The sequence below is a fragment of the Haematobia irritans genome, chromosome 2, assembly GCF_050003625.1.
Source record: "Haematobia irritans isolate KBUSLIRL chromosome 2, ASM5000362v1, whole genome shotgun sequence".
Taxonomy (NCBI): Eukaryota; Metazoa; Arthropoda; class Insecta; order Diptera; family Muscidae; genus Haematobia; species Haematobia irritans.
Genome location: NC_134398.1, coordinates 54,314,959 through 54,334,247, shown reverse-complemented (window position 1 = coordinate 54,334,247; position 19,289 = coordinate 54,314,959). Strand labels below are relative to the sequence as shown.

The 19,289-nt window shown below is 34.5% G+C and overlaps 1 protein-coding gene across 2 annotated transcripts; it reads left to right on the top strand.

Annotated features, from left to right (window-relative positions):
* Positions 1-985: 985 nt before the first annotated feature.
* Positions 986-12,777, top strand: LOC142224386 (uncharacterized). Of its 2 annotated transcripts, XM_075294168.1 has the most exons (3): positions 986-1,285; positions 1,415-1,618; positions 11,545-12,777. In XM_075294168.1, exons 2-3 carry the CDS (start codon positions 1,608-1,610, stop codon positions 12,389-12,391), a joined length of 858 nt encoding a protein of 285 aa, XP_075150283.1. In that variant the 5' UTR covers positions 986-1,285; positions 1,415-1,607; the 3' UTR covers positions 12,392-12,777. The 2 variants fall into 2 exon arrangements, with proteins under 2 accessions (XP_075150283.1, XP_075150282.1); XM_075294167.1 differs by having other exon boundaries at positions 986-1,618.
* Positions 12,778-19,289: the final 6,512 nt, after the last annotated feature.

Below are 19,289 nucleotides of genomic sequence, written 5' to 3'. Positions count from 1 at the left end.
CTGTGGGCAAATGAGTGTAAATCGGGCGAAAGCTATATATGGGAGATATATCCAAATCTGAACCGATTTCAACCAAATTTGGCACGCATAGTTACAATGCTAATTCTACTTCCTGTGCAAAATTTCAACTAAATCGGAGCAAAAAAATTGGCCTCTGTGGGCAAATGAGTGTAAATCGGGCGAAAGCTATATATGGGAGCTATATCTAAATCTGAACCGATTTGGCTAATATTTTGCAAGTTTTTCGAGACTCATAAAATATTCAGATGTACGGAACTTGAGGAAGATCGGTTGATATACACGCCAATTATGTCCAGATCGGTGAAAAATATATATGGCAGCTATATCTAAATCTGAACCGATTTTTTCCAAAATCAATAGGGATCGTCTTTGAGCCGAAACAGGACCCTATACAAAATTTTAGGACAATCGGACTAAAACTGCGAGCTGTACTTTGCACACAAAAATACATCAACAGACAGACAGACGGACGGAAAGACGGACATCGCTAAATCGACTCAGAATTTAATTCTATAATTCTATATACTAAAAGGTTGGTCTATGATTACTCCTTCTTGGCGTTACATACAAATGCACAAACTTATTATACCCTGTACCATCGTGCGTGTGCGTGCGTAAGCGTGAATCCTACCAAAAATATACACTAAAAAAAAATAAAAAAACAGTGAACACTTTTCCATTGCAAAATGAACTAAACTGTAGTAATATTGACCATGATTTAGCCCTTAAGATTTTTCTCAACTTGTCTAGTTTATAATTCTCTTAAATTGTAGTTCATCTATAACATTGTATTTTAGTTCATTTTTACAACACCATAAGATTTATATACCCCTACCAAGTTAAAAAGTCAGTATTATTTTGGTTTACTTGCTTATTTTTAGGGAAACCTGATAATAAAAATTGGTTATCAGTCTCTTTAAAAGCTCGACGACTAAACTATTTTTAAATCAATCATTCTGTTGAACTTCGTTCCCCAAAATTTACTTTTAGAGTTAAGTTTTGAATATTTTGAATTATTTTTCTAATGAATTACTCCTTAATAACGTTAAATATTTGAATTGTCTTGAATTACCAATCAAACTGAATTATTGTTATCGATATCTGAAATATCTAAAGAGCGGAAACCCTAAGGCTTTCACTCAATATATCTTAAGAATTTGTCCCTTTCTAAACTGAATTCATATATTATTGTTGTATGTACTAAAACATAATGTCGATCTAACATTTCGTTTGTTAACTCACTTGTGCTTGAACTTTGATCTTGGTAAGCAGCCGCCATCCTTAATAAAAATCGCATTTTGTTCACTGAAACTGAAACGTGCCTTTGCTGTCTTCTCTTTTTCTTTCCATATAAACCTTTCTACAATTCTGAGAGCTATCAATCCAATTACAGTCCACTCAAGGAAATATCTCACGGATTTGTACATGATCCTTCGACCCGTCAAGGAACTTCGAGGATTTTTTGTGACACGGACTACGTCCACCACTTTGGAAAAGCTTTGCGTTTGATTTGGGATTACGTCCTCTGTTCATTATATTTTTCGCCCGTAAGCCTATCCTCATATTACATTCTCCTTTTAACTATTATGGACAAAAGGTACGTACAATTTATTATATTGTGAACAACAGTGTGAATTTATGATTTAGTGGCAACGCAACGGTAGAAAAAATCTTATAATCTGAGAAGCAATTTACCAATTGCACTTATATTACTGCTGTTTGTAACTTGAAAGCCAAAAACCAGAAGGCACATAGTCGCGGTCTGTTAATATTACAATACGTTACAGTGCTGTAATAGCAAGAAATTTTTTGGTGTAAAAGACTCTTTTGCATTTGTGAACATTTGCATTTATGTCACTTGCACAGATTATTGTGTAACAATAGCACGACCATCCCTACGGGATAAATACTTTGGAAACAGAATTTGATCAGGAAGTGTGTTACTATTGAACAGAAACGACTAAAATATGTTCAGGCAAAAGTCTTAATAATGGTCAAGATAGAACTACAAGTCCATTTCTAAAAATACTTTTAATATTGATACGCGTAGGTGAGAAACCTATCAACGGTATCCATATTTTTTTCACTGTTAATATTAATGCTCATAGCTGAGACATCTATCAACGATATCCATTTTTTGCACTGTAAAGGTAACATACTTCTTACATACTTAAGATAAGAACATTCACACAAACAGACGTTCGCTCACCAACCCAATGCCTCTGTGAAACATTTTCAACATAAGTTGAGATCTAACAGATCTGCATTTACACTACGCATTGTTTGTCTCCTTTTTTTTCGACTGACTTAGGATTACCAACATTGCCAAAACTCCACAAAAATCTAAAGATATCGAAGGAAAAACACATAACATACATCGCACGGCTATATAAATAACCATAGTTGGTTTGCAGTTTCGTTTCAAACATTACAGAAAGAAAGGGAAAAAAACGGAGTTATAACGTTGTAAACTCTCTTAAGTTTATACAGAGGGATGCTCTTTGCTTTATGTAGAGCATACTTCCTATATGCACAAACTCTAATCTACTCGCTTATTAAAGTTTTTCTGACTTGAAAGTTAGCAGCGCAGCTCAACCTTCATCTCTTATACTGATTCTCTCATATTGAGAGTGCACTGCGCATGTAGTTACAACATTATTCTCATTGTTGGGTTACCATATGCATATTCTAAGACCGGCAAATTTGGAAATTTTTTAATTGTAAAGCACATTGGTGCTATTATTCATTGTTTCACCATATACAATTTTAAAGATATACTCTTTTTTAAATTTTCGATTGTTTGGAAAAACATACACAAAGTAAAATACCTAAACAAACATTTTGAAAATTTGTTGATCGAAAGGAAAGTGTGCAATCCCAAAAGTGACTGTTAATACGGCCACATCATTTTCATGCCAACTGCTACACCAACTAAATAATTCGAAACAAAAGAGAGGAGTAGTTAATTTGACAAATGCCAATTCCTCGTCGTGTCATTTTAATCTGCATGTCATGAAGTGAACATGTTAACATAAGCGATTAAAAACAAAAGCGAATATAAAGGAAAGAATATAGAAAAGTTAAATTTATGAGGAACGAAATTGGAAAAATCTAAGCAAATCTGTGGAGAAACAATTTTGAAGTTAAGGAGATTGAGAAGTAATTACGTTTGTGAGAAAATAGAGGCGAGGATAGTTGGCAGTTTATGGTAATTTGTACCAATTGGAAATCTACTAAACAAATCATTTGCGTTTGGATTGAGATTGGCCAAAGACGAGTAAGTGGGAGACGTTGTGGAGAATTTGCTGGCTACTTCATGTGCCCATAACGGTGCCCATATACCACACGTTCATGCGGAGTAAGAATCAAGGGGTGAGGCGTGGGGCCAATTACTATTTTTCGTAAATAAAGTGGGTGAGTGGAGGTAGTTAAGGTAGAGTTGCCATCGTTACTTTTTATAAAAAATGCTTTTATAAAAAATGCTGAATTCAACATATTTAATTATTTCGTGGAAAAGAATGGAATTATGTTTTTTAATCAATAGAATCGATAGAGCGATTTGCCAAAGAGATATACGTATGGAAATTACGTTCGATTGATTCATACAAATTTGGCCTACTTATATTTGAAATTATAAAATATCCTAAGGGAAGAAAACACATATTTTGAATATATGATTTATATACCTGTACGACTTTTACTTTATATCAATTTTGAAACATATTTATATATACATACACTTATTTCAAGTAATACACTGGAAAATAATACATTTCGTTATAATATAAAGGCAAGCTGGCACATTTTTATTATATAGATATTTCTTGCCCAAAATTCGATAAAGTCTTGACTCTTCGTGTCAGGGGTTATCTTTACATAAAGGAAAGTTTGGTGGGACTATGGTCAACTTGGTTTTGGTAATTTTGGGAACTTTTGCGAAATTAATAGAATCGTTTTAGTTTTGTTGGGTTTGTATCTGGAGTACAAAGCTAAAAGACGTTCATGAACACTTTACGTTAAAGACAATTTTCCTTGGAACATATCATAATTTCTACTTGAGTTCAAATCCGAATTTGAATAACACATTAAGGAAAAGGCAGACGAATGAATACGAATTTGTATTCTAGTATCAGGTATTTGGGACTCAGATTTTAAACAGGTGTCTTGAATGTATCCTTGCTTAAGTGTGCGCTACCTCGGAATCAATATCAAGTCTTAGTGTAAGGAGAACATTTTCAGTGTTGGATCGAAATTGTTGATCAATAAGTAAATATTTCGATCTGGATTGATTTGATTTATATCGTAAGAACGACCATAGAGTTCTGGAGAATTATCTACAGCTTTAGTACTAGAAAACGCACTGAGGAATACTGTCGTATACACAGAGATTACTTTTCTTAAGTAACGTGTACGTGTTTTCGTTTCTACTATACGTACTTTTTGCTTGAACTTGTAAAATATTTCTCGACCAATTTTTACTTGGAACCTGGCATGGTTTATACTTGGAGTTGAGTTAGGATTTTGAGGTCAAAATACGTTAGGAAACGTGTTTCTTGATATTATGACACAACATACGTATGTTTGAAGTCAATTTCAAAGGCGTGGAATTGAAAGGAGTATTGTTTACTGAATCGTACCCCGTTTGCGTCTGTGTACTACAGGTCGTGACTAATTAATGGTCATAAATACGTATCGAAAGTACGTTTGGCAAGATTTGCCATTATCAAGTCAAATCTGTGACGTAGGGGTTGACGCGATATATTGGACCAGTTTTATGCTTCGAAATCGGTTGGAACTGGAGATATTTTCTGGACAAGGAGGTGCTGGTATCTTCAACGTTCTCCTGATATAATCATCAGACAAACCATTTAAAAGGGTTATCTCTGTTTTTTATCTTAAACTCTTGGATAATCCATGGTAAGAAGGATATGGATTTATTATTATTAACGAGAAAGAGTTTATTTTTATTTTGAACTACGCCAGAATAAAACGGATTGAGCTAGGAAAAAATTGTAAAGCCGAATTGATTTTAATTTGTTCTCGGGAGTTATATATTGGAATTGAGGTATTTCCAACGGCGAGAATCTCCTTTGTTATTGTTTGCAATTGGCTACAATATGAAGAGTTGTTAGACTTTCCCAAGTGAAATTTGAATCTTGGTGAAATGTTTTCACATTGAACATTGAGCCACTTGTTTACACTCGAGTATAAACTTGTTAAAGGAAATCTGTTCAAAACCATTTCTGAATTTTTATGAAACAGATTAACTGATTTATATTACGTATGCCTTCGTGATACATTTTCTATTATATACGATTGAACTTCTGTCAGTGTTATTTAAGCTCGTATCTTTAAATAGTTGTGCACTGAGAGATTTTATTTAAACGACTTGCAGTTGTTTGCATATTTTTTCATCAACTTACAGGTCTTTGAATATCTATACACTGAGGGGTTTTCTAATTAACTTTCGAATTCCTGAATACTTATCATTGGGACATTTATTTCATCAACTTAAATCTTGGGTATTTATACACTGAGAATTTTATTTCAATTTCAATTTAGAAATCAACTTCAAATCAATTTAGAAATCAACTTCGAATCCGAACACCAACATTGATAATTTTGTTCGACACACTGAGTTGAAGGTTAATTCGTCAAACAATACGTTACCTAATATTACACCCAATAGGGTTGCCAAGTACATTTTATTACCAATTTTTATTTCCACGATTTTTGGTATTTAAGATTGAAGGGGATAGTACCAATCACGATTGGTTTCTTGATAACATAACTGCGTTTGAAGTTTGCTCTCGTGGAGCCTAAACTTTTATGAAACGATTTTTTTGCTTTGTTTGATTACTTTGAGATTGCTCTCGTGGAGTCTAAACTATGTGAGAAATTGTATGTACTTTGTAATAAATTCCTTTCAAGAGATTAATTGGTTGGTTCTTGTGTTAGAATTGACTATATGATTAGTGTTCTCTCGAGACGGAGACTTTGATGCATTTTTTTCGAATTTGCAGTGGAAACTTACGGTTTCATTTAGCACTGTGTTACGTTCGTAAATTGGAATAATTTTACTGTTTGAATTTTACCCTTACTTTTCTGTTTCTGTTGAAGAAGTCGAACGTACAATTATAATTATACGATTATAATTGAACTCTCATAGTGAGGTTTGGATTGCAAATAACTTCTGTACTTGGTTTGCGTTGAGTCAATCAATTTTTTGCCCTTTTGTTTGATCAGATTTCTAACTTGCAATGGCTTCACAAAAATTCATATTTTTTTCTGACCAAGTCGTCACTTACTGCGCCAACTTTGGTGCCATTGATACTTCTGAACACAAACTTTCAAGTCTACAAGTCGATCTTGAGGACTTGGAGCGTCGTTGGCAAACTCTTACTCAGGTATACGAAGCTGAGATGGTTTCCGATTGTACTAAAACGGAAAAAGAGTCAATACATGCCAAGTTTAATGAGTCTATAAGGGCCTACAAAAAATGCAAAGCTGACATGTTGGACTTAATTGAAATTGAAAGAAGAGCCATGGAGCGGTCGGCACTTTCTCGGGAATCACTTGATGCCAAATCCCCAGAGGAAAAAGGGTATTCTTTGAAAGTTCCTCCATGTGATACTGAGGTGTTTAGCGGTGGATATGACAAATGGCCCAGTTTTAGAGACATGTTCTCAGCCATTTACGTCAAGCACCCAAAATTGTCACCGGCACAAAAATTATTCCATTTAAGGGCAAAGACTCGTGGGGAGGCGAATCAGATTGTGAAACAATTCGCCCTAACTGACGATAACTTCCACTTAGCTTGGGAATCCCTTCGTCAACGTTACGAAAATAAACGAATACTTATAAACCATCAACTAAAGAAAATATTCGAAACTGAACGCGTGACTTCAGAAAAAGGCAAGGCTTTACGAAATCTTCAGTACACCATAAACAATTGCATGTCTGTATTAAAAACATATAATATATCTGTCATGTCGTGGGATCCTTTTCTAGTTTTCTGGGTTTCATCAAGATTACCGGATGAAACATTGGCTGCTTGGGAAAACTCATTAACAGACCATAAAGAAATACCAACTTGGAATCAGCTGGATGACTTTATCTCTAGAAGATTAAATATGTTGGAGTCCATATCTGACATGAGAAAACCTTCAACTAGCACAACTGTTACAAATAAAACTCAAACTTATCACACAAAAACCGAGTCAAAAGTTAAATCTTGTAAAGTTTGTAAACTTAATCATTCCTTGCGATCATGTCTTAAATTCAAATCTTGGCCTTTTGCACAAAAGAAAAAATTCGTAAATGACAATAAGATATGTGAGAACTGTTTGTGTTATGGTCACACTATTCAAAATTGCCAAAGCGAAAACGTCTGCCAGAAATGTCAAGGAAAACATCACACAATTTTACACCCTGATTCTGATCAAAATAGGAATAATGACAGGCCACTAAATGGCCCACCTCCAGGAGTTACAACTTTTAACATAGAAACTTCATATGATAATCAACATCCTACGGCGTCTGCTGCTTTTGAAGAACAAACGTTACACGTTCAGTCAAACTTCGCTAGTTCTACAGATTGCACTATTTTGCCAACGGCGTTAATCTATTTAGAGCATTTAGGTACAAATTTGACAATACGGGCTTTTATTGATCAAGGATCACAAGAAACTTTTATTTCGAATAGAATTGTAAATAGATACTCAATACCAACCAAAAGGTCGTATACTACGATCTCTGGATTGGGGGGTACTCTTCTCGAGAATTCTTCAAAACTTTGCAATTTGATTTTGAAATCTCGGAAATCTGACTTTAAGTTAAGTACAACTGCTATAGTTGTTTCTAACATGAATCACTTAATGCCATCTTTCCCAACCCGTATTTCGAATTTGTCTGATTTAGAAAGAATTGACTTGGCGGATCCACAATTCTATAAACCTGCACAGATAGATATGTTATTGGGTAGCGACATTCTTCCAGTAATTCTGAAGTCTGGTGTGCAAAAGAATATATCTGGAGGTCTTCTTGCACAGGAAACTGAATTTGGTTGGATTCTGAGTGGTCCACCAAAAGTTAGGTCTACTACTACGTTTGCATCATTTGCGACTTGTTCCGATTCACTTAACAATGAGATTAGAAAATTTTGGGAACTGGAAGAAGTTCCATCTTCAAAAACCTTGTCGGAAACTGATATATGGTGTGAAGACTTTTATCGGAAAACTACGGTTCGTCGATCTGACGGCAGATACGAAGTGAGACTCCCCTTTCGGCATGATTTACCTACAGACATAACTCTCGGGTCATCAAGGAAGGCTGCTATGGGTCAATATCTCCATATGGAGAAGACCTTGAAAAAATCACCAGACCTAGCGGCTGAATATGCAAATGTTTTGTCGGAATACTTAAATCTTGACCATATGGAACCCACATCATCAGTAGAAGTCTTTCATGATTCCGGATACCGTTCTTTCTATCTTCCACATCATGCCGTCGTAAAACCTGAACGATCTTCTACAAAAGTGCGAGTAGTATTTAATGCATCGAAGAAAACTTCAACTGGAATCGCTTTAAATGATGTTTTACATACTGGTCCTATACTACAAAATGACCTTATGAATGTTGTACTCCGCTGGCGCTTCTTTAGATATGTCTTCAATGGCGATATACAAAAGATGTATCGTCAAATTTATGTTCACCAAGACGACAGACAATATCAAAGGGTTTTATTCCGCATGCCTCCCACAGATGGAGTTAGAGACTTTTGTTTGAAGACTGTGACATTTGGAGTAAACTGTGCTCCATATCTAGCTATTCGCACCCTTTTACAGTTAAGCGAAGAAGGAAAACTTACTCACCCTTCAGCTTCATTAATCTTGAAAAAACAAATATACGTTGATGATGTTCTCTCAGGAAGTCATTCAATTACTGAAACGAGGTCTTATTTGTTGGAACTTATAGATTTACTTAATTCTGCTGGATTTCCACTTAAGAAACTTACGGCTAACCACCCACACATTCTTCGAAATTTGCCCCCGGAAGATCTTCTAAATGAAGATTTTTTAAAACTTGAGAATTCCAGTGAAACGAAAACTTTAGGCATCAGGTGGAATGCCATGACAGATGCGTTTTTTTATGTTGTTTCAAATATTACTATCCCTTCCGCTCCTTTAACGAAAAGAAAGATACTATCGATTGTAGCAAAAATTTTCGATCCCGCCGGTTGGTTGGCACCGATTATTATTGTAGCAAAGATGCTTCTTCAACAACTTTGGCTTGACGGAACAGATTGGGATGAGGAAGTTAAGCCACACTCATTCCAAAAATGGAACCATTTTATTTCCAACTTTCCGGATATCGAATATATTCGAATCCCACGATGGATTTATTATGCACCTGACAGACATATTCAAATTCACGGGTTTTGCGATGCTTCCGAGAAAGCATACTGCGCATGTATATATGTTTGCACCAAATCTGCTGAAAACTTTATAACGTCGAACTTACTTGTGTCGAAAAGCAAGGTGGCACCTTTAAAAACAGTGAGTTTACCGAGGCTTGAACTTTGTGGAGCTGCACTATTATCTAAACTTTTGAAATCTGTTTCGCAAAATCTAACTTTTACTGTAACTGATGTGTTTCTTTGGTGCGATTCCACTATTACCTTGGCATGGTTGGATAAACCGCCTTCCCATTGGAAGACATTTGTCGCAAACAAGATATCAGAGATTTTAGACAATGTTGGAAACGTCACTTGGCGATATGTTCCAACAAATGAAAACCCAGCTGATCTCGGGACGCGCGGTTGCACCGCGGAGGAACTGAGGAATAATAACCTCTGGTGGCATGGACCCAAATGGCTGATAGAACCTCAAGAATGTTGGCCAAAATCAAAAACGTTTAATGAGCCAGAACTTGAGCGAAAAACTTCAAATTTTCAGATTGAAACACAAATGGAGGACATAATGGAACGGTTTTCATCTTTCAACAGAGCCTTACGGGTAATCTGCTTCATGTACCGATTCATAAGGAAATGTCAAAGGCGCAGTTGTATTGAAATGGGAAATGAATTTATTACTGCAACGGAAGTTACAACTGTCAAAGTCCAACTAATTAGACTGGCACAATTAAAATTTTTTGCTCCGGAATATACTGCACTACAGAATAACCAACCACTACCTTCTAAAAGTAAACTTTTAACTTTAAACCCATTTCTGGACGAACAGAAACTGCTTAGAGTTAATGGTCGCTTAGCGAATTCACATCTTCCTTATAACGAGAAATATCCTGTTATTCTTCCCGAGCACTCACACTTTTTTAAATTGTTTCTGACTTTTACTCATAAAATTCTTCTACATGCCGAACATCAAAGTATGTTACGAGCAATACGTGCTGAATTCTATGTCATACGTTTGAAGAACGCTGTCCGGCATTGTATACGTAACTGTCGCACTTGCATTATCTACAAACAACGCATCCAAAATCAAATAATGGCTGCCTTGCCTGAAGAACGCTGCACATTCTCATTACCCTTTACCAATACTGGTCTTGATTTTGCAGGACCATTCGATTTAAAGACTTCAAGATTGCGAAATGCAAAACTTCATAAAGGATACGCTGCTGTTTTCGTTTGCCTTTCCACTCGGGCCGTTCACTTAGAGGCGTGCTCTGAATTAACAACAGAGGCCTTTATGGCCACTTTCGATCGGTTTGTTGGCCGACGAGGATTCCCGAATAAAGTTTTCTCTGATAACGGCACAAATTTTGTTGGGGCCAGTAGAGTCCTATGTCGTGAATATCAGAATTTTCTAAAATCTGCTGAAAAGGGTCTTGTCGATAAGTACAATCTTCACGGTTTCACTTGGCATTTTATTCCACCGCATGCGCCACATATGGGGGGGTTGTGGGAAGCCGCTGTCAAAAGCATGAAATCCCACCTCCGAAAGGCCGCGGGGAATCTTAAATTTACTTTCGAGGAGTTCTCCACTTTACTTGTTCGAATAGAAAGCGTACTGAATTCTAGGCCCTTATCTCCCATGAGCGAGGACCCCGCTGAAATTACTGCTTTAACACCTGGCCATTTTCTTAGAGGGTCAGCTATGATTTCCGTACCCGAGCAATGCTCTGACAACTTAAACTTGATAAATCGGTGGCAAAAATTGAAAACAATCCAGTTTAATTTTGCTAAGCGATGGAAGAACGAGTACATCTCCAACTTGCAGAAGAGACATAAGTGGAAAACGGAACAACAGAATCTTAGAGAGGGTGACTTAGTAATTATTAAAGAGGATAACTTACCTCCAACTGAATGGAGTCTTGGACGTGTTGTTAAAGTTTTTCATGGCCACGACTCAAAGGTCCGCGTTGCTGAACTAAGGACGCAAAATGGTACGCTTTTGCGTCCAATAGTCAAACTTTGTATTCTACCCGTTGCTCACTAGTTTCATAAATTTTCTTTTTTTTTACCGTTCACAACATAATAAATTTACGTAACTGTACAACATTTAGCCTTCCAAAATGCTGCATCTGCCAAAACCGGCATGCTTTGAAAGACTGTCCAGAATTTCAGCGAATGGAAGTCCACGAACGAAGACGACATATGAGAGAAAACCGGTTTTGCTTCAAATGCCTCTGTTCGTCCCATACTCGAGACTGGTGCAGATCTAGAAAAACTTGTCTAGTCTGTAATTATAACCATCACACCATGCTGCATATCGACGACCACCAAGTCAGAACCAGCCGAAGTCAAAAGCCGAATGAAACAGTTGCTCCAATGAACTGCCGATCTGAGACCTCCACATCGATTTCGAAAAGACGCCAAACGAGCCGAAAACGTCGCACTTCACCAAAGCCCTACGTGCATGAGAGACTAAGTCCACGGTCGCGAGTACACGTATTCTTACCTACCGCGCTGGCTCGGGTATTAACTCCAAAAGGCCCTGCTAAAGCGCGACTACTGCTGAATTCGGCGGGGATCCAAACAGTCATGCTCAAATCGATGGTTCAACATTTAAAACTTATCACCACCCGCAAAGATCAAACCGAGTTCTGCACACTTAGTCTTCAATCTTATCACGACGCTTCAGCTAGAGTGCAGATTACGGCTGCGGTAAAAACTAAATTTGACATGGATCTTCCGAAGTCAACGTCCGTAAAAAAGTTGCACACTGTGTATGATCACTTGACTTCTTTAGCCGATCCTCATTTTTTCAACCCGTCCAATGTCGAAGTGGTAATTGGAAATGATCAACTGGCAAAAATACTTTTGGCGGGCTTAATTCAAACGTCATCTTCAATGCCTATCGCCCAAAGCACCATTTTCGGATGGGTAATATCTGGAGCTTGTTCATATTGAGTTGCAGTGTTGCAAGGGCGGCGGCATGTTGAACTTCGTTCCCCAAAATTTACTTTTAGAGTTAAGTTTTGAATATTTTGAATTATTTTTCTAATGAATTACTCCTTAATAACGTTAAATATTTGAATTGTCTTGAATTACCAATCAAACTGAATTATTGTTATCGATATCTGAAATATCTAAAGAGCGGAAACCCTAAGGCTTTCACTCAATATATCTTAAGAATTTGTCCCTTTCTAAACTGAATTCATATATTATTGTTGTATGTACTAAAACATAATGTCGATCTAACATTTCGTTTGTTAACTCACTTGTGCTTGAACTTTGATCTTGGTAAGCAGCCGCCATCCTTAATAAAAATCGCATTTTGTTCACTGAAACTGAAACGTGCCTTTGCTGTCTTCTCTTTTTCTTTCCATATAAACCTTTCTACAATTCTGAGAGCTATCAATCCAATTACAGTCCACTCAAGGAAATATCTCACGGATTTGTACACATTCCACAGTACAGAGAAATTAAATAATTAAAGGAACAACAAACCGTTTTACTATTATGAAAATTTTCATACGTTAAAATTAAACTTTCTTTAAGCAAAAGTACTTTATTATAAAAACTTATGATGAAAATTCTTAATACAATGTTTTTGTGAATAAAAATTATGACCACGTGGAACAAGAAAGTAGTTCATTTGAACTCGCTGTTTGGGCATTTTGACTTATCCGTTTTTTATTCACCGTAGGTAAATTTTTCACATATCTTGCTGATAAAAATGGAAGCAATAATGGAAATTGTTAAAAATTAACACCATGTAATAAAATATAATTCTTTAATTCTTTATTTTAGCTTGTAACTTACCATATGTGGGGGCATTTTATCAAATGGTGTAAGGAATTCAACTTTTATTTGGAAATCGCATCTCATAAAATTTGTACCTGAAAAAATTAGAGAAATAATGAAGTATTCTAAATAAACTCATAAAACTGTGTTGTTATCCATGTGAAGGATATAATAAAATAAATATTCTAGTTGAAAGAAAGCCAAAGTTTTAATATAAAACTTACCAATTCTCTATTAAATTGTACGCTGAGGGGAAATATAAAAAGTTGTCCAAATTTATTTGCGTTACTCTGCAATTAAATATTTATTTTTTACATTAAATAAAATTATTAAATAGGTTTCCAAAAAATCTAATACAAAAATAATATTATGCATAAAAAACAAATTGTCTGGTTAAAAGAAAGTTAAAGAATCCTTACCAATTCACTATTAAATTACAAGCAAAGGAGTACTAAAATTTTTTCAAATTTTTAAGGGGTTATCCTGAAATTAAATATTTGTTTTTTTACATTAAAAATATTACATTGTTTTCCAAAAAATTGATTAAAGAAATACTAAAATACGGTTTTAAAAACCTGTAGTTTTGATGATCAAAAGGTCCTAAAAACGCAACTATTATAGTTGAAAGAAAGCCAAATTATAAAAGAAAACTTACCAATTCTCTATTTTTTAAATTTGTTCAAACCCATTTAGAGTTGTTTTGAAATTAAATATTGCTTTTACAACAAAGAAAAACATTAAACTGGTTTCCAAAAAAATTAATTAACAAATAATAATATACATAAAATATTATTTTTAAAAGAAAGCCATATTAAAAAAACAATACTTACCAATTTATGACTAAACTATACGCTGAGATATAACAAACATTTTCCAAATTCATCTGGAATTGAATATTAATTTTTTACATTGAATAATAAAAATTTCAATACAATTTCAATATATTTTCCTAAATATTCTTAATAACTTTTCTAATTATACAATTATTTTTCGAGCTTTATGGACTGATATAGATTAAGCAACATGGGCAATAGAGCCATTGAAAAGAAAACGCCAGATACAAATCTATACACGCCTGGACTGTACATGTTTCGGTTCGGGCGAATGAACCTTTCCACAGCCTTTAGTATAGATCTGGCTGGGAGAGATAACTCAATTTTGGGCCCTTTATGCTAACTCCTTATGGAGAAAACATTTGGGAAATTTCCTCTTACAAATTGAATCATCTTTTCTCCCATTGTACATCATCTTTTCATATAACTTACAAGTCCCTTAATCTTATTATACCCTCCATCATAGGATGGGGGTATATTAACTTTGTCATTCCGTTTGTAACACATCGAAATATTGCTCTAAGACCCCAAGAAGTATATATATTCTGGGTCGTTGTGAAATTCTGAGTCGCTCTAAGCATGTCCGTCCGTCCGTCCGTCTGTTGAAATCACGCTAACTTCCGAACGAAACAAGCTATCGACTTGAAACTTTGCACAAGTAGTTGCTATCGATGTAGATGGTATTGAAAATGAGCCATATCGGTCCACTTTTACGTATAGCCCCCATATAAAGGGACCCTCAAATTTGGCTTGGGGAGCCTCTAACAGAAGCATATTTCATCCGATCCGCCTGAAATTTGGTACATGATGTTGGTATATGGCCTCTAACAACCATGCAAAAATTGGTCCATATCGGTTCTTAATTATATATAGCCCCCATATAAACTGATCCCCAGATTTGGCTTGTGGAGCCTCTAAGAGAAGCATATTTCATCCGATCCGGCTGAAATTTGGTACATGGTATTGGTATATGGTCTCTAACAATCTTGCAAAAATTGGTCCACATCGGTCCATAAGTATATATAGCGCCCATATAAACCGATCCCTAGATTTGGCTTGCGAAGTCTCCAAGAGAAGCATCCAATCCGGTTGTAATTTTAACATGGTGTTATTATATGATCTTTAACAACCTTGCCAGAATTGGTCCATATCGGTCCATAATTATATATAGCCCCCATATAAAACGTTCCCCAGATTTGACCTCCGAAGCCTCTTGGAGGAGCAAAATTCATCCGATCCGGTTCAAATTAGGAACGTGGTGTTAGTATATGGTCGCTAAGAACCATACCAAAATTGGTCCAATCACACAAAATTGGTCCATATCGGTTCATAATCATGGTTGCCACTAGAACCAAAAATAATCTACCAAAATTCTATTTCTATAGAAAATTTTGTCAAAATGTTATTTCTATAGAAAATTTTGTTACAATTTTCACCACTGTGGTATCACAATGGACTGAATAGTCTAAGTGAGCTTGATACATCGGGCTGCCACATAACCTAACCTAACCTAACCTACAATTTTATTTCTGTAGAAATTTTTGTCAAAATTTCCTTTCTATAGAAAATTTTGTCAAAATTTTTATTTCTATAGAAAATGGTTGCCACTAGAGCCAAAAATAATCTACCAAAATTCAATTTCTATAGAAAATTTTGTCAAAATGTTATTTCTATAGAAAATTTTGTTAAAATTTTATTTCTGTAGAAATTTTTGTCAAAATTTCCTTTCTATACACTCAAAAAAAAGTGAACTCTCTATTTCACTAAAGCCATATTAACTTTATATTAGTTCATAGAATCATTATGTTTGGAAAAAGTTTATTTTAGTCAAATAATTTTTTGCGTATGTTAGTTAAATGAACTAAAAAACGGGAAAAAGTTATACACAAATAAAGCATAAAGATTTCCTAATTTCGTATTTCTTACAAAATAGTTCATTATTTCTTTAAATTTGTAAATTTTACCAAAAATGTGTCCATCGTGAACTTCGTATGTCACTAAAGACATTCTTGCAATTTTGAACTCCAAGATTTCTCTTAAAAATACAAAATTTTCTTTAACTACTGAAAAAATTTAGTTATGTCTAATAAATTTTCTTGAATTTGTCGAAAAATATTTACTTATTTTTGCCATATCGGAGTGATGCCAGCGCTTGTAATACCGTTTAGTTAAAATTTTCTAAAAAAGTTCCAAATTTTCTAAAATTAATCGAAATTTATCTTTCCTGGTGGGTTCACTGTTTTTTCAGTGTAGAAAATTTTGACAAGCTATGGACTTGAAACTTGGCACAAGTATTTGTTATTGATGTAGGTCGGATGGTATTAAAATTTTCTGGTTTTAACAACGCTTTGCGGAAATCTCAATATGTGGAGTAAAATTTAGTTCAATTTTCGTGCGTGGTACTTCATTCTTCCTATAAAACAGTTCACTTTTTTTCGGTGCAGAAGAATGTAGTGCCTTATTTTATTGCATTACATTTCAGCTATCCTGTATATTATAATGTACTATGGTTCAGATTTAGATAATGCTCCAATTTGCTTAAATATTTTTCTAAATATGACCCCAAAAACTGTCAATTTTCTTTACTTGTTTAATTTATATGGAAGAACTGTGAAGAGTGTAATATAGTCTACTCTTGAGACTTTACATTTGACTTTTAAATGCAAAATTTAGTCTTTACTAACTCTCAGAATAATATTATTACAAGTTTGAATATTCCAATCGACCTTTAAGTCCTTGCAAGCGGAAACTAAAATTAAAATCATTCCCTTTGTTGATAACAACATGTATACATTATGATGAACCAAATCATCTCAATTGCTACTTCAGTAATGATCACATGTATACTGATGCCAAAAAAAAAATACACAGAAAGGCAAAACGGAATTCAAAATCCAATACAGCGGAAATTTAATAAATAAACCAATGCAAAAAACCAGAGAGAGCAATCATGATACCTGCTAAGGTCACATATCTTGCTGATAAAAATGGAAGCAATAATGGAAATTGTTAAAAATTAACACCATGTAATAAAATATAATTCTTTAATTCTTTATTTTAGCTTGTAACTTACCATATGTGGGGGCATTTTATCAAATGGTGTAAGGAATTCAACTTTTATTTGGAAATCGCATCTCATAAAATTTGTACCTGAAAAAATTAGAGAAATAATGAAGTATTCTAAATAAACTCATAAAACTGTGTTGTTATCCATGTGAAGGATATAATAAAATAAATATTCTAGTTGAAAGAAAGCCAAAGTTTTAATATAAAACTTACCAATTCTCTATTAAATTGTACGCTGAGGGGAAATATAAAAAGTTGTCCAAATTTATTTGCGTTACTCTGCAATTAAATATTTATTTTTTACATTAAATAAAATTATTAAATAGGTTTCCAAAAAATCTAATACAAAAATAATATTATGCATAAAAAACAAATTGTCTGGTTAAAAGAAAGTTAAAGAATCCTTACCAATTCACTATTAAATTACAAGCAAAGGAGTACTAAAATTTTTTCAAATTTTTAAGGGGTTATCCTGAAATTAAATATTTGTTTTTTTACATTAAAAATATTACATTGTTTTCCAAAAAATTGATTAAAGAAATACTAAAATACGGTTTTAAAAACCTGTAGTTTTGATGATCAAAAGGTCCTAAAAACGCAACTATTATAGTTGAAAGAAAGCCAAATTATAAAAGAAAACTTACCAATTCTCTATTTTTTAAATTTGTTCAAACCCATTTAGAGTTGTTTTGAAATTAAATATTGCTTTTACAACAAAGAAAAACATTAAACTGGTTTCCAAAAAAATTAATTAACAAATAATAATATACATAAAATATTATTTTTAAAAGAAAGCCATATTAAAAAAACAATACTTACCAATTTATGACTAAACTATACGCTGAGATATAACAAACATTTTCCAAATTCATCTGGAATTGAATATTAATTTTTTACATTGAATAATAAAAATTTCAATACAATTTCAATATATTTTCCTAAATATTCTTAATAACTTTTCTAATTATACAATTATTTTTCGAGCTTTATGGACTGATATAGATTAAGCAACATGGGCAATAGAGCCATTGAAAAGAAAACGCCAGATACAAATCTATACACGCCTGGACTGTACATGTTTCGGTTCGGGCGAATGAACCTTTCCACAGCCTTTAGTATAGATCTGGCTGGGAGAGATAACTCAATTTTGGGCCCTTTATGCTAACTCCTTATGGAGAAAACATTTGGGAAATTTCCTCTTACAAATTGAATCATCTTTTCTCCCATTGTACATCATCTTTTCATATAACTTACAAGTCCCTTAATCTTATTATACCCTCCATCATAGGATGGGGGTATATTAACTTTGTCATTCCGTTTGTAACACATCGAAATATTGCTCTAAGACCCCAAGAAGTATATATATTCTGGGTCGTTGTGAAATTCTGAGTCGCTCTAAGCATGTCCGTCCGTCCGTCCGTCTGTTGAAATCACGCTAACTTCCGAACGAAACAAGCTATCGACTTGAAACTTTGCACAAGTAGTTGCTATCGATGTAGATGGTATTGAAAATGAGCCATATCGGTCCACTTTTACGTATAGCCCCCATATAAAGGGACCCTCAAATTTGGCTTGGGGAGCCTCTAACAGAAGCATATTTCATCCGATCCGCCTGAAATTTGGTACATGATGTTGGTATATGGCCTCTAACAACCATGCAAAAATTGGTCCATATCGGTTCTTAATTATATATAGCCCCCATATAAACTGATCCCCAGATTTGGCTTGTGGAGCCTCTAAGAGAAGCATATTTCATCCGATCCGGCTGAAATTTGGTACATGGTATTGGTATATGGTCTCTAACAATCTTGCAAAAATTGGTCCACATCGGTCCATAAGTATATATAGCGCCCATATAAACCGATCCCTAGATTTGGCTTGCGAAGTCTCCAAGAGAAGCATCCAATCCGGTTGTAATTTTAACATGGTGTTATTATATGATCTTTAACAACCTTGCCAGAATTGGTCCATATCGGTCCATAATTATATATAGCCCCCATATAAAACGTTCCCCAGATTTGACCTCCGAAGCCTCTTGGAGGAGCAAAATTCATCCGATCCGGTTCAAATTAGGAACGTGGTGTTAGTATATGGTCGCTAAGAACCATACCAAAATTGGTCCAATCACACAAAATTGGTCCATATCGGTTCATAATCATGGT